This window comes from Caloenas nicobarica, chromosome 1, assembly GCF_036013445.1.
Source record: "Caloenas nicobarica isolate bCalNic1 chromosome 1, bCalNic1.hap1, whole genome shotgun sequence".
In the NCBI taxonomy this organism is placed as follows: Eukaryota; Metazoa; Chordata; class Aves; order Columbiformes; family Columbidae; genus Caloenas; species Caloenas nicobarica.
In genome coordinates this window covers 110,730,131-110,754,527 of record NC_088245.1, presented here as the reverse complement: position 1 = coordinate 110,754,527, position 24,397 = coordinate 110,730,131, and the positions used below count along the sequence as shown (strand labels likewise).

Below are 24,397 nucleotides of genomic sequence, written 5' to 3'. Positions count from 1 at the left end.
CTAACAAACAGGAACATTTAACCACTCTTCCTAAAGTTACGTTCCTCCCGCCCTCACTTTCTCCTGCTTACCCACTGAATGAATATGGCCGGACTTTTCAGAATCCAGTAACCATGGGCTCAATAACTGAAAATATTCTGTCAAAGAATGTACCACAGCATCTTTGCAATTTCTGGCCCTGAAATACTTCAATGCCTTTCAAACAATATTTGAGACCTTCCCTCTCTTAGAAATGAGATGGTGAAAAGGTGGTGGCTTTCAGCCCCATTCTACAGTATGGACCAGAAAAAAATCCTGTGGCTAGGATCTTATTTCTCTAAAAAAACTGCAGCACCACAAACAAACTCAGTGATATTAAGGCTTTTGGAATACTGCTGCAGCCATTGTGAATAAGGAGGCTGCAGCATCCTTATCTCCCATGAAGGCTTCTGTTTTGATGCCAGGAGGGGGAACTGAACTAGAGACACCTGCGTGAGGCAGAGCAGTTGTTCTGACTTTATGTGGGCTACATTTATCTTCATTTTTTAAAGGTTTTCATTTTACTGTAGAAGCAAAATGAAAACAGTAATATCTTTGAATATTTAACAATACCATTGAATGGAATAATGATATAAAGCTTACTACACTCTATTTTGATCTCCTGATGACACAGCCATAAAAATACATTGGTTTCCATTTCTGAAGTTAAGGCATACAGAGCGAGCATACTCCTGTATTTAAACATCATGTATTTAAAATCACTGATAGTTTACCTACCCTTTTTTCATCCAAATGAACAGAAGATGCTACTATTTTGCTACTCCTGTCGCTCCTTACTTCTTTGACTGCTCACTTAAGTAGCAATGTCTGACTAAACCCACAATCCAGCTTTGAAGAGCTAAGTGTAAGAAAGTGCTGAAAACATTTTGAATATGTTACTAGTCACAACGGAGCACTTATTCCTTTCCTGATTGAAAAAAAATCAGAACAAACAGCCTTTACAGTATTATTGGTATCTGTAAATTAGGGGGTTTGGCACAGAGATATGGAAAATTGAGTTGGTTTTTGACCCAGTACTAACTGTGCAATAATTCCCAATTTAGAAACACAGCAAAGGAATTTCAGAATTTCACTTTGAGTAGTATGACAACTAAGAACCTTGCACTGTATCACAATGTTAACATATTAAACCATATTGTCATGACAGACCTTAAACTTCCAGATGAATTGAAACACTTGTTTGGAGGACAAATGCTACTATTAATGATAGGACTATAATCCTGGATGGTATAAATGGCAACTAACTTCACCAGCCACTGAAACAATAAAGCACCGTGTAGACCAATCAGCTTATTTTTTATTCTTACAGGGAAAAGATGGACCAACAACAGTATATAATGATTACAGGAGATCACAAATGAAACACGAGTGAAAAATGTTGCTGCAGATGTTGCAAACACCATACTTGTATAAATAAGCAGAATAACAGGCTGCAAAACACGTTAATTATCTTTCTGCTGTATTCCACTCTAATAGACCTGACCTATTGAAGGTCTATTGAAACAAAACAAAACCCCAAAACAAAACCAAAACCTAAACCAACCTACCAAAAAACAACACCGAGAAAGCCACACAAACAAAAACAAACCTGCAGAGAAGTGGAAAACTCTCTCCCTGTTCCTCAAAAAATTTCAAGTTAGCAGTAGTTGAAAGACATAGAAGACAGCATACAGGTTTTAAATATGTAAAACTCTCCAAGAGAATAGTCTATCACCCATGTGCACAGATAAACCTCAGAAAGCAAAATTCATCTTAGATACAAAGAGCTCTCTAAGTACAGTGAAGCATCAGCAGAAACTGGTTGTAAAACTTGCCAAGTTGTAGAACCTGCATCACCAGAGGATTTTTAAATTTAGCCTTTCTTTAAAAAAATAGGCTTTGGTATTGATCCTCTTGTAGGGAAAGAGAACGGCTTGGATGTCTTTTTGAACTCCCACTGATTTCACAATTATTATTTTAGATTCAATTTCAACAAATGGTATGGACTTTCAGTATAAATAGCTGAACAAATAAAACCTGTTCTGTAACTAAGATTCTGTATTTTGAAGAGGCAAGTACAGAAAATGCAAGTGTACTAGTAGTGAAATCTCAAGGTTCTGAATGAGAGAAGACATGAATTCCTTCAAACTACAGTGGAAAACACATTTATATTTTGAATCTCTAGCCATTAAAAATTCTTTCTTTTAATCAAACAACACTCCAAAACGCATAACACCTAAAGCTACTATTAAGAATAAACAGAATCTACAAGAAAGAAAAAGAACTGGTCTTTAAAAATTCAGGAAAAATGACAATGAAAGGTAGAATCAACAGAAGTCCGTGCAATTCAGACTTTGAAAAACAATGTCCCAAAAATAAGCAAAAAAACTCTCAAATCCAAACCAACAGTAAGTAAGTGGCTTACTCACATAAAAAGTAAAGAGGAGACTGAAAATACCAAAGATGTACAAAATCTACATTAAAATTTTGCCACCGTTTTTGTTAAAAGCAATGATGCTGATCACAGGTCAAGGACAGAATGGCTTGTGAATGATGGCATGGAAAAAAAATTTTTTGGCTTCCAAGCAAAAATAAACATGAGCTTCGTGTTAGGAAGGGGAGTTCACTAAACTTCCATTTCAGAACTACAACAAAATTGGCATATGAAAATTATTTCAATCCTAGAGAGTTTTACATCAAGTGTATCAAATCAGTAACATACATTACTTGAAAACAGAAACCGGTATCTATAAAAAGGTGACCCAAATAGCCATAGGCAATCATTCTTAAGTTCTGCATGTACTTTAGAGAAATACAAAGATGTCCTCTGTTCATCTGAAAAATGGGACAGAATTGTACGTAGGTTTACCAGACTCACCTAGTTCATCTCTTTGAAGAGAACCAATTTTCAAAAGACAACTAACAGATCTAATTTATCTGGCCTTAACACCTCTTGCAGCACCAAGACTGAAATCACTGGCTAGGTAAAGATTATACAATAACTTTCAAGTAGCTAAGAAAAAAGAGAAAAATACACCATGCTGAAAGGTAAATTGTCCAAGAGAACAGAAGATCCTAGCAGAGTTCTTACAATTCCTTGACAATTACTCTGGAAACTAATTTTATTGAAGTTTCTCCAATTAGCAGTGAGGGTCCAAGAAACATTTTCTGATTAAGGCAGAAGGTGGGAAATAACGTGAATGCAGAAGCCACCATACTATTTTTCAGAAATAATTAAATAACCTTGAAGTCTAAAATTACAAATAAAATTAAAGAGTCCAAATGAAAGAAACCAGGAAAATCAAAGTAAAACAAAATGCCATAAACCTGAGATATGAACTCATCATTCTGAAACGAGAGGATGAAAAAAAATAAACCTCACGATTTCTATAATTACTTAACTACAAGTTAATGATACAACTATGAGCAGGGCACAGGTGACTCAAGAAAGCATCAGCAAATGTACAGATCCAGTGTACAAGACAATGGATAAACACCATCTAAAATAGCATGTAATTTCTAGTTTCTCATACTCAAAGATTAATTCAACCTAGAAAAGGCTGTACAGAAAAGTGCTAAGAGGAAAGATCATGCAGCAGAGATCAATTCCTCCTAAAGAAAGCTGGGAGTTTCTCCGGCTTAGTTTAAAACAAAACAGAGGTGTTACCACTGTTCCAAAAGCACAGTAGAAAACATCAGGGAAGGGAAATAAATAAACATTTTGTAAAAGGACACAAACAAGTTAGAATGGGAAAACTATAGAGAATTTTCAGTCATCATAGACTGATGGTCCGCAACACATCTTTAACAGCAGCAAAAGAGGAGGAGCCACCCAGAAGTTTCAAAATGAAGTGCCATAAACTTGCAGTCTCTAAAGATGTGGTGGTCTGCAGTAGTAACTGAGTGGATGTCATCGCCCAAGAAGCCTCTTCTACTCTTACATCCTTATATTATGCAAGAGATCTCCAAAGAAAGATTGGTGGGACCCGCACGTGGCTTTATTGAGAATTCCAGGTTGGCCAAGCATTAGCCCACCTTCAGAAATACTCTTCTGTCAGCTTGAAAATAACGCAGCTGCACAAAACCCGTGAGTCCATTACAGCTTAGAAATGTTTCAGTTCTGAAATGTTATGGTATTTGGAAGAAGAAGAAAAAAATCTTCCTAACATTAGCTTAATCTCTATATTTAACAGAGCTTTGTATACAATTAGCATTACTGCTTTTCTTGTGCCATCATCTTCTCCATGATAAAAAGTGTCTCTTCAACATAAGTAGTTGAACATGAGTTTTAATTTGCTTCTCTGTTAGATATTGTATACATGTTTCAATTAATGTATTTACTGAAGCTGACTTCTCCTTCAAACTTCAAGCAGAGATTTCTCTAATGGTGTAGCATGCAAGAAAAGCACTTTTTCCAAAGCCCAGTTGCTTCAAAAGAAGAAAGGAGACATATAATATATTCTTGAAGTGGTTAACTCCAACACAACACATTCCTCTTACAGAGGATTCCTAAATTCATACGTTCTTCTATCTTCTGTTTTAGATTACAGCCTCATAGTTCAGACTCTAAGAGTACATATGTGTAGGACTAGTTTCTAGCATGCAAGTTGCTATTAAATTATAGTTACTTAACTAAAAATTTTAACTTACCTTTTTCCTCTTCAGTAATGACTTTATCCTTTGCATAATCCACATCAAAAATGTATCGGTAAAAGCAGAGCTGAGTGTACAGGGCCTTATCAGAATACTGTAATGTAAGAAGATAGTAATTAAAAACCCAACTCAAAAGTGCATCTCTTGCATCCATTTCTAAATCCACTATCAAAAGATGATTTCCCCCCCCGCCAACAGTTTACGCATGGCATTCATGTCAGATTTTGGAACTCTTATTGTAATTATTATTATACTGCAAAATCTCTTGACTACATCTCTACACTTTTTCTCACAATTTACACCAAGCATTTATGTAAATCATAGTAAACTTATCCATTCTTACAGAAACATAAGTCACATTTTTCCATTCTTATAGGCAGGCATATCACAATGCTTTAACAACAAAATGAAAGTCATAAGAATGATGGGACAAAGGAATAACATCAGTGCTTCAGTATACTGTACAATGCAATGATCTTAAAAAAAGGAAGAGAATTAATGTATATTTTTGATAAATACAGGTGTTTGGCTGTATTCCCTCTCTTCCTATACACACACACAGCTGTGGTTACAGAAATTGTGAACATGCCATTCAAATAAGAACAGGTGCATATATACCTTTACAGCTCTGTCACCACCTTGCTCTACACATCTGTGAAGGCTACTGCAGGTTAGCAATCACACATTTAGTTCAAAAATCTGCAGGTGCGTACATGTGGAATACGATATCCAGTTAAATGCTCTGAATGTCAGTGATGTCAAGCTCCTGTGCTGCTCCTTGAGATCAATAGTAGGTGCCCGTGTACACTCATGTCACTGTCACCGTTCTGTGCACTAGGTGGTTGCTTGCATGGACACAAGATTCATCTTGCCCACAATGCAACTAAACCCTCTCAGGTTAATCTTCTTGAACACTTGCTCAATGAAACCACATTCCAGTCCCTGCTGTTTAAGATACTGGAGTTCAAATATTGGCCAAGAATGGTTTGAAGAGTTGTACATTACAAAAATCCCAATTAAGAATGAGGTAACCCTAACAGCATCAGACGTGGAATTAGTGTCCATTTTAATACATTTAGTACACATGTAGATATATACAAACTCCTGAAGATTTTCTTGATGAGCTATAAACCAAATAAAGAATGTGGTTAGACCAATGTAAAACTGCAACTAAGTATAGCACAAGGAATGATCCTGAAGATGCAGTGGAAGAGTAAGTGGTAAACTGTTCCTGCTTATTGGAATTCTGCTTTAATTTAGCTTTTCGCTCTTCTACCCAATCAAGCCAAGTTTTGTTACTAAATTCAGCTAATTTTACACTTCTACTGACATGTTATAAAGTATCTATAACTATTAAGCAGCTCATGTTGAGACATTCGACAACTATTACTACTGCTTAGTTATTTTTCATATATTTTAACAGTATACTTTTTTCCACTTCATGCGAACCTATTTTAAAAAAGGCACATAGAAGCTTATTTTATTCCTTATTAGCTATTCTACGATATGCATCATCATTATACTATTATACACCAGTTATTTTTAGTAAATCCTGATTACTGCTTCCTGAAGAAGAAAAAAGGAGGACGACAGCGATTAAGTTATTTGTTTAGTTTTTTAGATTCAGCTGTAATTGCTGGTACACATCTCCCTGACTGCACACATGAAGCAGGTTGAATAGAACACTGAAATTACCTCCTTCATAATAGTTTGTTTTGATAATGTATTGTGTGTCGAGATGATGAGAAACAGTTGCTGTCAATTTGATTAGCCATTATATTTTTATGTTAATTGCCATTATTGGGTCCATTCTGTTTAGTGTCACCATAGAAGCCATACAATGTTAGCATAAATAACAAATTGGAGTAAATTAGGAAGATATATTTTTGCCAATTCATTTTAATTGCCCCTCAGTCCTTCCGTCGGTTAACGCAGCTGTTGACCCATAATAAGCGCTAGGTCAATATAGCTGCTTGTCAATTCAGAAATGCAAAGTGCTGTGTTGCTGGTAATGGATATACAACCACCTTTGCCAGCCAACTGAAGCAAACGAATGACAACCCACATGAAAGAATAAAGCATCAGCTATGGAGTTTAGTGACCTGATATTAGTAGGCAGGCTAATTGAAAGTCACTGCTTAAATGGCTAAAGAAAATACAAAAACCAGTATGTAAAAACGTATACATGCACACATAGATAGATATATAAACATGCACTCAAATTTTGATTTACTGATAATGCACTACTATCTCCTCTCCTTCCCATTAGCTTCCTGCCGCATCTTACAGGTAGTAATTGCTGGAAAACAAAAGGGTTTGAAGATTTTCATGCAATTAAGTAGGAATATTACGGCACACTGATGAATCCAAGGGAGAGGTACCTTAAATTTAAATAGACTTTAGGAATGACTTATACCACCACTTCTTATATTTCCTTAATTTCTGATAATCTGCAGGTTTTAAAAAGGGAAAATAGCTCAATCCCTAAAACTTCAAACCCAAGTAATATTTTACTTTTAATGGTGAATTTTTTGAGTAAAGAAAACCTGACACCCCTAACATTATGGTAAGTACTTGGGCTACATTTGCATCATCATTTACATATTCTTTCTTCCCAGGAAAGACTGAATGGTGAGTGCATGAAAATAAAACTATTTTGAAGTTCTTATTTGTTCCATGAAGTTTGATTTCTTGATTTCATTAAGAACTGACTTCAACAGATAAGTCTGCTTCTTTGACAGCTTCCATTCATGGAAAGAACAGTGTTCTTTCCATGCAACCAAATGTTTTTTTTTTAATTGCAGTTAAAATAGCAATAAACAGATGAAGGAACCAAAGGTATATAGTTTGTATACAGCACAGTTATTTGCTCCTTTGACAGAAAAATTAGGCTTCTAATAAAAAAATAACATGGAATTAAAAAAAAAGTCATTGTTCTTGGCCAACAAAATATTAATTTAAAGAAATCTAGGTTTAATATGGTTGCAGAACTGTTTCCTGCAGCATCAGGAGGCCAACTGCAGATCTCTAACCTGCATCTCAGGAAGAATTTAAGACTATAAAGATTACATAATAGGAAACTGATGGCGTCCTCTTCACAGAGCTGGTGAACTACAAACACCAGAAAGGCAAATTTTCCCACGACTAAGCACAAAACTAGGATACAAAATGCTCAGCCATTAAAAGAAAATAATCACGTTCAGCTAGCACACACACCAGGGAACGCTCACCAGGGTATACACTGTGAAAGGAAACTTCACAGATGCAACACTTTTGTGTTTCTAGAGTTCCTGAAGGCCAGCTGTGCCTCCAGACATGTCCAAGTCCACCCTGTTTGACTGCAATGACTGGCTTAGTATTCCTCTTCTCCCTAGAGCTGCTGATGTTTGCACAAGACTCTGGACTGAAGGGTACCACCATCTCTTCTCCTGCCTCACAAATGCCTAAAAATGCAGCTCAGGAGCAAGGCCCCCTTGTGTGCTCACTCCACCTCTCTCTGGCTCAGCAAACCGTGATGCACTTTTTCCATATCAAAGCAAAACCTCAAGTGGAGAATGGTCCCAACTCCCTCACCCCGGAACAGCGTAGTCAGTAAGCAGGGGATTTTTGCAGAAGCAGCAGACACAGGCTGCAACCCTGTAGGCAAGAATGGATAATTGAACTTGGTTTTCTTAATCTTGCACAGAGAGGGCAGAAAAATTGCCAGTGTCCACATTTCCTGCTCCTTTTTACAAATGCCGAAGTTCAACTCTCTCAAGGTAAGGGGACTTGAAAAGATTCAACCATTGGTGAGCATCTTCCTGCCCTAAACACAGTACCTAGGGAGACCTTAAGATGCACTCCCTCTCACCAGCTTTTCTGTTAGGGAAGAAAAGTTGGCAGCAGCTGCATTTAGGTGTTGAAATTAGAAGGCCACTCCCTCAGTGTTAGCTGGTTTAGATTTCATCCCAAAGAACCTGAGTTGGGATGCCTCATTCTCCTTCACCCTTTTAAGAGGGTGCCCAAGTGGCTAACACACCAACCTTCAAAATCGATTCAGTAGGTAAGGGCAGCAGCATGGTGACCCAGAGAATCCAGGTGAGAAAGGTAAGGAAAGGAAAAAGGGAAAAGTAAACAGAAGGAAAAGTTGATGAAAATTCACAACCGCAAGGTAGGAGAAGACTGAACTAATGATTCTAGTTCTGATGTTTTACTTACTTAGGTGCAATGCTATTCTACTAAACACCCTTTAAACAGCATGTAAAACCTCTGTACCTTGAAAGCGTACATGTGAACAGGCCAGAAAACTAAATGCTTCTACTTAGATTTTCTTTGAACTATTGTGAATTCCTGTATTAACCAATGTAAGATGTCATAGTGGATGGTTTTTAGATTGTAAATATTCACCTGTGTCAGCTCGGGGCCTGTCCCTGGGGAGCTGGAGCCCCTCTCTGTGGGGACTGGGGACCCCAGGCCCCTGTCCCAGCACCCCTGGGTGCTGCCATGCACCTTCGCAGCCCCACGGCCCCGGCTCTGCCCTGGACAAGGTGCTTTGGCCACAATGTGTGTGGTGGGGTTGGTGTCCTGCAGTGGTGACTTGCCAGCAACAGAGGCAGCAGGATGGCGATTTACCAGCAGAGACAAAGTCATCATCATCCCGTTCTACTCAGCGCTTGTCAGGCCACACTTGGAATACTGTGTTCAGTTTTGGACTCCACTATGCAAAAAAGATGTGGACAGGCTGGAGAGGGTCCAGAGAAAGGCCACAAAGATGATTAAAGGACTGGGAAGACACCCTATGAGGAAAGGCTGAGAGAATTGGGTTTGTTCAACCTTAAGAAAAAAAGGTTTAGGGGAGATCACATCACCATGTTCCAGTATTTAAAGGGTGGCTACAAAGAAGATGGAGACTCCCTTTTTACAAGGAGTCACGTGTAACAGATGAGGGGTAACAAGTACAAGTTACTCCTGGGTAGATTTCGACTGGACACAAGAACGAAATTTTTCATGACAAGAACAATCAGCCATTGCAATAATCTCCCCTGGGAAGTGTTGGATTCCCCAACATTGGATACTTTTAAGATTCATCTGGACAGGCTGCTGGGCCATCTTGTCTAGACTGTGCTTTTACCAAGAAAGGTTGGACCAGGTGATTCTTGTGGTCCCTTCCAACCTGGTATTCTGTGATTCTATGATGTTCCTCTAAAGTAGTTTGAAGTTTTCTATTTACTCTTTGGCATCTCCCAAATTCCTATACTTCTCTATAGCCCCATCACACTCACCACCCTTTAAATCTTTCCTGCATTCTCATTTCTTTTCTGCCCTTTTCCTTTCTTCTGTACCTGACTCCACTTTCTTCAAGCCCTCTCTGGGGTGTTGTTAATTTTTATTCTTTGTCATATACTGTTTTCTGTTGTGTCACCTATGGTTTTATGGATGATGAAGGCATTAAGACATTTAAAAAAACACACAAAAAAATCCCCCTTCAGTTTGCTAACTCTGTTAGATTGCTTTGCAAAGGAGATAATTTCCACAGGCTACAGAAGTTATTTGTATTACTTCAATTAATTATAATACAAAACAGTGGCACCACTTCATTAATCAGCTGCTTGAGAGAGTTACTTTTGTGAAAAGCCTTTTTGGTAATTTGATTAGAAAGAACAGTGGCTCTTACTACTGTGATATGATTCAGTATGTCCATCAAACAAATCCTTTAGAACTAATTCTTAATACTTTAAAAACAGGAAAGAAAGGAAAGGAAATAGAAAGAAGGCTCTTGGCAGAAAAATGTGTCTCAGAGACTCTTTCAATGCTCAGACGTAACAGAGCGAACCGTACAGGAAATACTTCAGTGCTTTGAGAGGCATTTCCTCCCCTCCCCCCTTAGAAAGATGCAGTAATTAAAACCTAATTATTATCTTCATTTTAAACAAAACCTAAAGTGAATACCAATTAATAACAACATACTAATGAGCATCTGCTGTGATGAAATTGAATATGAATGTGCTGCAAATTTCGGGTAATTTATTTTTTTCGGGGAAGTGCCACTGGTCTCAATCTACTGCTGGAAGATTGTATAGACTGTACACATTTTCCATCGTGTCTCTTATGTGCAGCAATTTCTGTTTTCAAAAAGAGGGCACAGCTCAGCTTTGTGGATGTTTATATATCCAAATGCTATCCACGCTACAGTGATTTCAAGGCAATAAACTGAAATGTAAGATCACGTTTTACACACCTCACATATTCTTTTGTAAAACCAGGGCGGTTGTACCGCACCAGGTTCACACAGCCCCTACTCGCCATCAGATTCTGGAGGCAGATGCTCCTGTACGGAAAGAGCTTGCAAACGGTGAATTGATGTGAATTGATGACTAAATACTCACAATGCATGTACCCCTCACCTCATACCAATGCTGATGTACACTGAAGCCTGCTCTTCTCGTGCATCACAAAACCTAGTTAAAACACAGTGCTGGTCTGTGTCGAATAGGCTGAAATAAACTGTGCACCCAAAATAACTACTTCACATAAACCAAAAAAGGTGAAATAAAAGTACCTCTAAATTACAGCCTTTATGCTTTAGCATACAATCAGTTTTTGAAAACTTACACCCAATTCCATTAAAAACATGAGATGGTTGGTCACCATCCTTCCTGACAGCAGCACTGGTTATAAACTAAATGGGGAGGCGTGGGGGGGAGGCATGTGTGTGGTTTCCTTCTTAACCCTCCAAACTGTCCACCCCCTCAAGCAATATTGGGTTTTTTTAGTAATTATGACACACAGAGTCCATTAAAGAAGTAAAAGAAAACTGAAATAGACGTGGCAGGATTTGGATAAGATGAAATTTTCCCTAGTACTTATGTTAACGTGGACTGTACGACAAAAGAAGAGGTTTTTCCATATACATGCAGGGGTCAACGGGAAAAGAAAAACACAGCAGAAGGCTAGATATTCTTGTTCATGATGAGATTTTTTTTTTCCATTAAGTAACTGAAATGACAAGAACTTTTGCTGGTTTAAGTGCTATTAGCAATTAGTGAGAACATTACGGAGGATTTAATTATAAAAACCAACTCTGGACTGCAATGCCAGCAAAAGAACAGAAAAGTGGGTGAGGAACTGGGTGAAGAACAGATGACAACACCTGCTGACAAGGGACACCAGACTGAATGAAGGGGTTAATAGAACACCTCCAGGGTGAAACCTGGCAATACTATTACTAAATATTTTCATTAAGAAACCCTGGAAAGTAAGTAGCTGGCTAGTAACAAGATTCAGAAGGCATGAACATGGCAAAATAGAAAAGGAAGGAAATTTAATAAGCAAAATATTTCTGGCCATAACAAAGATATTGAATCTAGAATCACAGAATCACAGAATGTTAGGGATTGGAAGGGACCTCAAAAGATCATCTAGTCCAATCCCCCTGCCAGAGCAGGAACACCTAGGTGAGGTTACACAGGAAGGCGTCCAGGCGGGTTTTGAATGTCTCCAGAGAAGGAGAATCCACAACCCCCCTGGGCAGCCTGTTCCAGTGTTCTGTCACCCTCACTGAGAAGAAGTTTCTTCTCACATTTAAGTGGAACCTCTTGTGTTGCAGCTTGAACCCATAACTGGGGAGGTTCTCAAGCTGGAACGGTTCTGTTTTGAGGATTCATAAGATGATGCCTCAAGGCACATGGCACAGGCACAAGATGAACAGCAAGTGCCAGCAGACCAGGCTGTACTTACCTGTAGAGCTCGGGAGGAATGGAAGGATGAAGCTGTTGGACCACTAATAGTAGTGGATCATCTCTACTTAAAGCTGTCAGTGTAAGCAAAGATAATGAAATAAACCCTCATTCTCTTCCTTGGAGATATGTCCGTTTTTTTTTTTTTTTTTTAAACAAAAAGACTGAGTGTCATCTGTGTTTAACAAACAGTTTTTCATTTTAGTGACATGTATGCAACCCCTCTTCCCCTCTTCCTGGTTTCGTGTGTGCCCTACTGCTCACCTGAGCACATGGTAAAACAAATTAAACTCCCCAGTCCAGCAAAAAATTACTCACTTCTTTTCTAATCTGGCAGAAAACAAAACCCCAAAATCTAACTGCTTCCCTGTGTGATCAACAGCGGGCACAAAGCAAAACAGCAAACTGTACGGCAGCTGATGTGAATAAGCCAAACTAGCTACTGCAAGCAAGGGAAGACAGTATGTTCCCCTGCTTCTAGTTTTGGGTTTGAGCTCTGCCTTGCACCCAGTACTCAAGTTCACCTGAGCAGCGCAATAAGACCTGGCAGGGAGAACACACATCTTAACTAAGAATCACCCTTTTTTTGGGGTGGGGGCATCACTTGCCTTACATACCCTCAGCATATGCATGTCGCTGCAAAGCATTTTTTAGTCTGAAATTTTCAGCATTAAGATGTTTATGACGCATTTTTGATATTACTAACGTTTAATGCAATTATACAAGAGACAAGCACATAAAACTTTGTGACTGAGTCTTGAACAAGACTAGACACTATCTGTATACATGTCTACGGACTGCACATATGTATATCTGCACATATATATGAACACATTTTAATATAAATACAGGAGCAAACAATAAATATAAATGAGAAGTTTTAAAATAAAAAAAAATTTATACAAATATTGTTCCAGATTCTAAGACAAGTCCAGAAACAACCCTCAAAATGAATAATGAAATGAATAAATAGCTGATTTTCATACAGAAAAATTATTAAATTGATAAACAGGATCACATAAAGTGGTTAATTCCCATACTAGGAAATGTCATCGAGGTGGTACCTTTGGTCAGCTCTTCCCTGCTCAACAAAACAGGGCTGATTACTAAGCTCAAGCACTGAAATGTTACTGTCATATTACTAAATTTTTAATGTTTGCTGACTGAGTTTTGGTCCACGACAACTGAGTATCTAAGACAGCGATGGGGCATGGGCATGGCTCAGGAGATGATGTGCCTGGACTGTTCCTGCTGACAATATGGATCTGACTGCACTTCAGTAGTCCCAAGCTCTGCCCCAATAGACTTTGAACCCACAAGCATCCTCATGTAATGAGGGGCATCAAACTCCTTTTCACCAGGGGCCACATCAGCCTTGCGGTTGCCTTCAAAGGACCAAATGTGATTTTAGGACTGTGTCAATGTAACTACTCCTACATTTATACAATCCTAAAATTGCATTTGGCCCTTCAAAGGCAACCACGAGGCTGATGTGGCCCCCAGTGAAAAGGAGTTTGACACCCCTGCAATATACTATCAGGCTCAAGCTGCAACAGCCCTCATGTTTTAAAGCCTCTGAAGCGACGAAATGTACACAAGAGCCAATCACTGGCTTATGCATACAAACACCTGTAATCCTGGGTTTCTGGTCAGAGGATGCTTGACACTGGTGCTGACTGCAAGAGAAGGGTACAAGACTTAGTTTTATCCAAACAATTCAAGACTTTGCATTCTAAATCAGATGAGTGAAACATTTTTTTAAAAAATTAATTTCATCTGTAATCTGCCTTAAGGATCTGGAGAGACTACAGTATTCATGTTCTTCCTCTGAAAGCAGTATCATTGTATAACTAAGAAACTTGCAGGCTAACCACTCTGGAGCCTGAATATTCATCTTACACTGAGGTACTTTAGGATGGGGACTGTACAAAAATTCTCAAAAATACCATCTACAGCAGAAAGGTTAAGATTTGAGGTTTTTCATATCAAACCAAACAAATGAGCTTTACTGGACAGCTGATGAAAACCAGATATTACTCTGGAATCAAACTCACCCAGAAACACATGCAAGAAAAACTACAAAATTGTACAACGAATTTTAAAAATTACTTGTTATTTTTATCTTAAAGCTTAATTTTTCTGTCATAGGAGTCCATAACTGTGCTGAATGCAAACTATATACCTGCCCAAATGCATGGAACATTATTCCGGAGAAGCACCAGCATGACCCCAAAATCAACTGTATTTTAAGAGCCTCCGATCAAGAATATTTGCACACTTCAAATAAATTGCTGCTTGAAATAAGCAGCATATAGATATGCTTCTAAAAAGTATCCTCTCCTTGGTGTACAAATCTAATTAAAAAACAAAACAAAACAAAACATGTTTACATTTTTAAGGAAAAAAAAAGTGCTTTCAAACTAAGTCACTCATTTCTGGAATTACCTGACCCTTGACAATCTAGGGTAAGAAGTAGTTAACAGAAAAGGCTTGGTGAAACAACATTAAAATTGAAAACTGCCTCTGCAAAGCAAAGTTGTCATTCTGCTCTGGATATAAAATACCACGGCCAAGTATTTCCCATGTATATCAAGTATTACAGAACCAGCTGGTACAGCTTTGGAGCTGCCTCATTCTAGAGAACTGATGGATCTACTCACTGAATGAAGAGCACTCATAGCAGTTAACTACAGGTCACCTGCTATTCAAAACAGAAAAAAGCAGCATATGCATAGGAACTCTCATCGCTGAACAGAATCCTTTTACCTCTCAAGTAATTTCATGTATTTTCAATAAAAAATTCTCATGATATTCTTTCTAGCAAACAAAAATTGAACTGTAGGTGTCCAAGAAACTTAGCTTACAACAAGGGGTGTTACTACAATTGAAAGAATCAAACAATTAGGACTCTATAGAGCCGAAATGTACATACAAAACCTCTTCTCCTGGAGAACCTCATGCAGAACCCCTCCTCATGGAGAACCCAAGTCATCCCGTATTTCTCAGGACCCTCAGAGCTCTCACAACCAGAAACCAAATCAACTATGCGGGGCCCAACCAAGACGATTATATGAAACTGCTTTACTAAGAACAAATTCTGCCTGTAGGGTAAGAATCTGCATAAGGTAGCTCCCAGACCAGAACCACAAATCAACCATCTATGGGCTGCAGCCCTATTTCATGGCAGAGAGGCCACTACTAGAGGCCTCTGCAGACGAGGTATAAGGCTGCTTTTTTACCATTTCATGCAACCTGCTGACATGTTCAAGAACGGCTGCGTATTGCCAAGGATGAGCAAAGTTTTATTCCTCATTATCTTATCTGAGGCACGTTTTGAGTCTTCTGTCTGCTTGCAAAAAGGAAGGATGCCACTTCTGATGCTCAGATGCAGGATGCTATGCATAACAACGGAAAAAGCTGATAGAACAGGTCTTGTTCTTACAATCTGGACTGTAGCAAGGGTAAGAAGCTTCAATTTGAAAGATATTTCTGTTTATTTAAATTATTTTAATCTAGCTCTATAGCTGCAACCTTGTTTTTTATTTACTTTTTTTTAGGAAAAAAATCTTCTCTCGATTGATTGATACACTTTACACAAACATTTGGCACTTGTCAGCTATCCAGAAGCATACACTCTGAAAGTGCAATCTGTGTAAGCAACTTATACATACTTATTTGTTATGAAATGGATAATGTTGCATTTTTTTCAGCAAAATAATTTACTAATATTTGTGAAAGCCTTTTTTTAACAGAATCTTGATTATCATTCAACAAGCACAAGTACAGTATTTAAAAACTGGTTTATTAGTAAATAGACACCACTATAAATAGGCTAGATACACAAGCAAACAAGCTTATCTAAACATGTTTTAGATGTGAAAGCATGCATGTGAAAACAAAAAACCACTATCATTTAAAGAGAAGGAACTAAACATACAGCTTTCAATTACCATATTCCTGTTTCTCACGACTTCAGGATTAATTCCCTCAATTCTAGGTTTTAGGAAGAGAGCAATAAATATGAAAAGCTACAATTCCACTTTTAACGTGTAGTTTTTCAGTTTTTAATGAATTATTCTTTGAGCTCAAGTAGTTAAATAATTTGAAGAAGTATCTGCTGCAGAGGATACTATTTTCCCTAAAGCAAATTTGGCATTTCAGTAAATTCTCAAGGACTTGGAGTCAATGTTCCTCCTTCTTGATCTTGATTTTTCTTAAAAGTTAAGACAATAAGGAAAGTAGACTGAGATATGAAAATGCTTCAGCTACTCATCTTGCACCCTGAAACATTTTACTCTAAGATCAAAATTGTTAGAGATTGACTGAAGTCCCCATCTCCATGGCACCAACAATAAAAACAAGCAACTCCTGAAACTTCTCAGACTATGCAAGATTACTGCTTCAGCTGGAAATGCAGAGACTTTCAATACAGTTTATTTAACTTGCTTAACTTGCTCTGGAGCCAGGATGTACACAGGTGACTCTTCTGTTAAATAAGATCTTTCTTCCTCTGTTTTGGCTAGACGAACTGTCCCCAACAGGTTATAGAAGCCCTCATCTGTCTGTAGCAGCATATATGATCGGCTTTATCAATGCAAGTCTTGATCTCATGTCTCTGAAGCAGCTCTCAGACTTCTATAGAATGGCTCTCAGTGCTAAAGAAAAGTTGCATTATGCAGATGACAAAGCAAAGGAAAGCATCTTTTTGGTGGGTGGCACTGAAATGTTAAGATCAGTCGTGTACAAAGGCACATCTCAATGACTTAACAAGGCAACTTTACTACCCTAGGGTTTGAATCAATGGCAGCGCTTTAGGTACCAGACATAGCTCCAACAGCTTATTACGCTGCCATCTGCTCCTTCCACAAACAGTCAATGTTATGCAGGACTGATCCCCATATGCTTTCCCTTCTGGGCAAAACATAGGTTATTTTCAATCTCCTTCTCCATAACTCAAAATGGATTCTTCAGCACCGAAAGCAGTACTGGCATCAGTACATACGCAAATTTTGATGTGCTTTATTTTTCAATGCGATCTTCTGTAGACACATCTCTGGCATCGTCTACAAGTCTAGCAGTGTTCTGGGTGAGACAGGTTTCACCACATGATGTATGTTTAAAACTGATACTGATGTCAATTTTGTAGACTGCTTTGGAAAAAAACAGAGATTCTGTCCTGCATCCTTCAACTGCCAAGTCCAAACAGGAAGAGAGAAAGACACCAGCCCTGAGATTATCCACAAAGAAAAGGAATTATTCCACCTAAAACCAGGCAAAAAATAAAAACTTCAGTTTTTGATTTTGTTAGCTGCTCTGATGAGTGAGGTCAATAGTGTGTGTGTATGTTCCAGAAGAGGTGTAGGTCAAACACCAGCCCCAGTGAATTTTCATTCAAGAGGTGCTGAGTAAAGTTCAGAAAAAAGCATACAACAGTCTGGAGGGTTATTCTGAAGATTCTCGAAAACTGCAAAAATTGTCTGAACAAGTTATGTCCCAGTTACTGAAACTACTTAATAACACATGAAAAAGTAAACACACTTGCCAATTAAAAAATGATCCTCTAATAACATGATGCAAATGATGTAAATCACCTATTCATTTCTATGGGACACCCCAAACATGCAACTAAACTGTAATTAATTTAATAGTTGTGACAGAGATAGCTCTGTAGCTCATTAATAACTGTAATCTGTATAGTCCTTTTGTTGTCATATTGTTTCTAGTACAGATACAAGGGATTATGTGTTATCTTAACAGGTGCTTCCCATATAACACAGTTAAAAAAAAAAAAAAAAAAAAAAGAAAATCAGAAATGCCCGCCACCACGATTTACTGTAACAAGACTCTCATAATATGAGCAGTGGAACTTTCAATACGTAGTTCATTAATGTTAATGATTCTGTGTGCAGCTCTGGAAATGATCAGCTGGTGACTTGACACGAGGTGGGGATGGAGCATGAGAGTGAAGCTGCCATTTTTCCAGTTTCCCTGCTTATTATTTGAATGGTGTCTCCTTGTTTCTCACAAGAAAAAGGAGTCCAAGCTGATTATTACTGAGTTATCATCATACAAATGAAACTGTCAGGGTATTATTAAAATTCTTCCTTGCACTGTCAGTTATCCTAACCACAGATATTTAGATGAAGATCCAAGAAATAAATTTAAAACAAAGCATATGAAGAATGGATACTTCCAAGCAAGGTATCCCAACTAAATGAAAACTGTTTGTCTGCAAACTGTTAAAAAAACCCCAATAACTTGTCTTTTTAAGAATATAGACTGCCTTAAACAATAATTTTCAATGGATTAAATTTTGATTGGTGACAAACAATAAATGAATTCTCTAATGAGAAACCCACTTAAAGAGATTATTTTTGCATGTAGCTGAAAGAAATGTTTGTTTAAATAAAAACACTAGGTTTCTTGCAAAAGTTATTGAATCATGGTAGCAATCTATGCAATAATTAGCTCTGATTGAAAGAGCTCCAATTACAAAGTAAGCAAAACGGTGACTGGAATATTTTTCATCTCGGAGAGCACACTCTGGCAAGCTATGGCTCTGACAGAGATGAGAGGAACCTTGGACACCAAGAACTCTGCTGAACCCAAGTAAAAATGTGAAATGGGACACATTCACAGAAGTGGCAAAAAGTGATCTTTCCCTAGTTCCATTCTCTAACAGAAAAGGAACGGTTGGTATTTAAGCATTAGACAAGGACAGAGAAGACCTGTTTTCTACCTCCATTTCTGCAAAGACCTGCAAACCATTAGGTGCATCTCTCAGCCTCCTGGTAACTTCAGCTCCCCTTCTGTAAAGTTAGGGGAAGGGAAAGTTACTAAAGTAGTGACATCCTAGATATTCTAGCATTATCATTAAAAAAAAAAGAAAAAAAAGAAAAAAAAAGAAAAAAAAAAAAAGAAGTGTTCTAAAGATTAGCCCTTCCCTCAGGGGCTAGAATTAAGTTTGCTTTTTTTGCCTTGGACATACATGTATACATCTATCTGGGCAGAACTATCTGGTTGTATTAGGAGTTCTGAGTGTTCACATTCAACAAGTGAAGAAATCTTAAATTTAACCTTTCAAACTTTACCATAGACTCTTAAAAATAATACAGACAGATGAAGTGCCTGCTGCTTCTTTGCCCTGGCGCATAAACACTAAAGCAGGTAAAGTATTTCTTTAAAAATTAAATATGTTATTTTACTAAATATAAATGATATTAATTGACCCAATACAATGGAAAAGACAAAAAGTAATCTGTGACGTTCCAGAGTGGCAAAGCAAGAGAACTTGTGATAACAGATCTTCTAGACAAAAGTCTGTAGGAAGCTCAGAAGCAGTTTTTAAGTGACAGCAAGTCTCACAGGAAAACCATTCATCTACTTTGCCACATTTCTGAGTAAATTCTGGAAGGTACGCTGGAAGAGGAATGTGTTATAGTTATTAATAGCATGAGTACCTCCAAGTGCAAGGGATATTTTGTCTCTAGGACAAAAGAGAAGCAGCTGGTTGTGACAGGAAGACATGGAACACCCCAGGAAAAACCTCCCTTAACAATGATCTGCTGGTCAGAGCAACATTTTGTTCATTTCAGGGTTTTAATAAACTCCTTTTTTAAAGAATTTTCTCACTTTTGTTTCAGAGTAGCAGTCTAATGATTAGACTTTCATTAGAAAGACATTTAACTTCTCCGATGATAGCATCAAAAATCTTTTTGAGAAGTTCAACATATCTGATGAAACTGGATATCAGATGCTTAAAATACTGGACTCTGTGTCCCCCAAGGGAAGTTAAAATGTGTAATCAATGAATCTAAAATGTACTGTTCTGAACTTGAAATGCCTTAATGAGAAGTACAATGACAGAAGACAAACCTTCTTACCATAAAGGAATAAACCTTAGAGTTAAGAAATCCTATCAGAAACATCTCCCTCCTTCCTAGTGATTGGGCAGAACATATGGGTACTGCAGTATGAAGCTACGCACTCATGTATATGTTTCAAAAGCAGGAAACCATCTAGCAAAAACATTGAGAGAGTATGCCCTCCGAGTGTAGAAAAGCAAGGAGCTTCCTCACAAGGGTTCCTCCCCTCTTCTGTACACCTGTGTTCACAGCTACAGCACTGCCCTAAAAAGACAACTCATAACAACAGGAAAGAGGGGAACAGAGAATTTCTGTAACAGGACAGACATTTCAGAAACTTCACAGCTAGAACTAGTGACATCTGAACTTGAATTTCAGCCAGATGCTTCCTGATCATGATGCATTGCTTGTAAAAACATTTGATCAAACTGGACAGGTCAGACAAAACTGTGGTATTGCTATAAAAAATACTAGTTTCCATTCAAAGAGGTGAACTTCACTAGGTATAGCACTCCTAATAGAAAGATCTGATGTCTACCAAAATTCTAGCCAAAAGGAAAAACTAGACTTCGTCATTTATTGCCAACACTGGCATTAGAAAAAATATCTGCACCATTTACCTACACATCCATAAGAAGTAGCCCAATCACAATGGAATGCATGTTAATTTTTCTAGTAACTTAAAAAATTAACTGCAAAGACTCACTTTTCCCATAAATAACTTATCTGTGCTCACAACCTCTGCTAACTGAATTTCATCCTCTTCCTGAGGAACCACATTATTTTTCAGATACCAAATAAACCCATCCTGAAACTCCAAAATCACGTTCTCTGCTTCAAGCCTTGTCTTGAATACACAATTTTAAATGCCAGCCAAATCTACCTCATGAAGGAATAAAAGTAGAGAAAGAAGCTAGGGTTCAGTAATCAAAAAAGCAGTTAAGCAGACTGCCTGCCGTGATATGTAGGTGAGAGAAATTCAGAACTGATCCAAGAGAAGAAAACCATCAGTAGGCATGATGCTGGCTCTGCTTGGAGCTCATCCTTCCCAAGGCTTCTCAGTGGGTTGATGCTTCAGCAAGGACCCACCAGTGAACTTGTGTTAGTGCCATCACAGTACTCCAGTAGGAAGCAAGCCCGTTGAACAACAGTGGATTAAGAGATACTGGTAACTGGATTTCTCAAAATCTAACAAAATATAAGCAGTTTTGGTCATTCCACCCTCAAATGCATCTCCAATCCTTCCCCCATTAAAAAAAAAATAAAGTCCCTTATGCAGGGTGTATAAAAAGCTTGTAGGAAGCTAAACATCATAAATCTTACAAGGGACATAAATGATGAATAATTAAGACATTTAATCCATTAGGCCAGTAAAGTTCTATTTCTGAGACTTAAAAGACAGCAAATACAAAAAAGCAACCTGAAACTTAGGAGCAGGGTAAGTCCTCCTACATACATACGACAAAAACGTCAATCATATAATCTTAAATAAGACTAAAAAAAATGACCTTATCCTTTACAGTATCGTGCAGCACCCCAGTGCCCAAATTATAGGGAATAAAAAGACGAACAAGGAAGAGGACATTCCATCTGAGTAGAGGAAGAAGAGAGTGCCCAGAGCAGCTGCTCTTGGAGGACTAAGTAACAATATTTAGAAAAAACTAATAGGAAAAATTTAGCTCTCAAAAGTTTCTGGCCTAGGAAAAGCTGAACTGGCTAAGTAGCCGTCTTTATAAGCTAGACAGGATGACAAAAGCACCTGAAGAAATGTACTTACTTGAAAATACAATGTCAATAATGTTTTATACTCTTGTAACTTTTTCGTTAAAAATTTATGATTTTAAGATTGTTATTCTTAAGTCTTATATAATTAAAAAGCTCATTCCAATTCTGCACAGCAAGGCAGCTGATTTCCACAGGTATGACAAACTTGACACAAAAACAAGCCCGTTCATGTAGAGACCAGGGCCACAACACACATCAAGGTCACTAAGAGTGCACCTGAATCAATGGCTACCAAGGGAATTCTTCAGAAAAACTTCTGTTCACCTTCTGCTCTCCACAAGGAAACTCTAGGATTTTTGATCTTCCTGATAAATCCAAGACTCTTGCTAGTAAAGGTGCATACATGTCAAGTTCAATACAGCCAAATACAGCCAGTTAGGAAAGTTTAGTATTTAATTCTAACAACTTTTACAAAAGACGCATTTTTCTTCATTGTCTTTCATCTTTGATTCACCCAATTTATGTATCCCACTCAATTTTATCTTCACTGTATAAGTTTGCGATGGAAATTGTCTGTTGAAAGGATGTCATCTTTAATACATTATTTCTTCACAAGGCTTCAAGATTATATTATCTATGTTAGGTCATCAATAACTTTTTGTAAGGTAATGTGCTGAATGTATTCAGTCAAGAACTGTCAATTGTCTTGTTATGGTTTACTCAAGGGAACACCATGAGTTTCATTTTTTTTTTTTTCCCAAAAAGTTGGGGGAGGTGCAGATTTTTAAAAAAATATTTGTGTAGTCAACAATGAATAACTTTGTATGTATAGTACAGCTAACCAGAGGAGCTGCCTCAAGCAGAAATTTCATTTTTATCATAGCTAGCTCATAGTCTGGAGTTTCTATACATTTCTGCAATTGGGGTGAGGAATGGAGCTGAAAGAGGAACGAGGCAGAAAGCTGACTGGAAGACATAAATTAGGTTAGATAACAATAACCTTGTGTGGCAGCAGGAAGGCAGCCAAACCTCATACTATTTATTATCCTTGCCAACAGACTGTTTTGGTAGGTGAGGATTTTTGAGCCTTCCCATCCTTATCATGCACTACTCCTCACCAGGTGATTTAACAAGCTAACCCATTCTTCAGGTCAAATTATGCTGAAGGTTTCACGTAGCACCGTAACTTGTCTTAACCTGTTCAAAACTTTTCCACAAAGACTGAAAAAAACCCTGTCTCATACACAATGAGATCTGTTATCATTACCATTTAGCTGCTAGAACATAGCTTTAACAAATGCTATTTCATAGCTTCTGTAACTTGACCCACTTCCTCACGCTCTAGTGGGGAATGTCATTGACACACCATCAAAATACCAGGAAATCCTAAATGGCGGTGAATTAATTTCTTCACATGTCAGGAAACGTTCTCCCGTGTAACAACCAACTCCGTAGGACCTATTATTATTAGAAGTTAATTCTTCTCTACTAGCCATTCTCTCCTTGTTCTCCTTGCCCAGCCCTATCTTGCCATTACAATCGGTTTCTGCAAGAGAAATCTACCAAAAGCACAAAGAGATTCTAGTGAGTCCTCCTCATGCTGGACTCATCTCTAGAAGTGAATAAAGCATCAACTTTCAGATGACATGAAGGTGTCACATGGCCATTAAAGGTCCTGTGGCACCTTTTGTTAAGTTCTGGTGGTTTATCCTAAGCATCCTGGCCAAATGAACTTCATTTGATACAGTATTCTTCAGCTCTTGCTCTTCCGTGCTATGTGATGTTTCTCTTGGTTGTTAAACAGCTGCTGTGTTCAATCCTTGAGGTAGCTGCACTTCGGTGATAAAGTAAGTGAACCTATATATAGTTTGTAAATCCATTTGTTATGTCTAAAGTACTTTGAAATTTAGAATGTGCAAGAATGCACATATATTAAGCTTTTTAAACTCTAAAAAGAGGGGCTGCCATAACTGGCAGGATACACGTTCAGTCACTTTGTACTTAGTGGTTTGAAAAAAATTACATGCAAATTATTTAGAATTTTATTCCACTTTTCAAAGCATGAAGTTAAATGTTCCCGTTTCTAAAAATAATAATAAAAATCAATAACTATTATTCAGTATTCATTTGATATTCCACAATGGACCACTGTGAATTTGAACTCCAGGAAAGGTTGCTGTTTCAAGCCTCCAAAGGGTTATTATATAAAGCATAGAGAAATAATAATTTAAAAACATGTAAAAAAAAAAAGCAGAAAACGTCCTTTCTTTTGAATTATAACTAAAGATGAGAAAAGACAGAAGCAAATTAATTAGAATTACCATCTTACAGTAATAATAGTACTGCTAACAAGTCAGATGTAGACAAGGTCTTGTTACAACAGGTAATAGATGCAGGAGAGACTACCCATTAATACCGTGG

At 37.7% G+C, this 24,397-nt stretch overlaps 1 protein-coding gene across 2 annotated transcripts in view; it reads right to left on the bottom strand.

Annotated features, from left to right (window-relative positions):
- POLA1 (DNA polymerase alpha 1, catalytic subunit) overlaps positions 1-24,397 on the bottom strand; it is a 208,148-nt gene that overhangs the window by 38,986 nt on the left and 144,765 nt on the right. Inside the window, exons 36-37 of one of the 2 annotated variants that reach the window (XM_065630918.1) lie at positions 4,669-4,765; positions 4,370-4,446 (exon numbers count right to left, since the gene is read on the bottom strand). In XM_065630918.1, the coding sequence (XP_065486990.1) occupies positions 4,400-4,446; positions 4,669-4,765 (144 nt within the window). In that variant the 3' untranslated portion in view covers positions 4,370-4,399. Of the gene's footprint in view, positions 1-4,369; positions 4,447-4,668; positions 4,766-24,397 lie in introns of those variants that run through there. The other variant, XM_065630908.1, reaches the window with a different exon arrangement.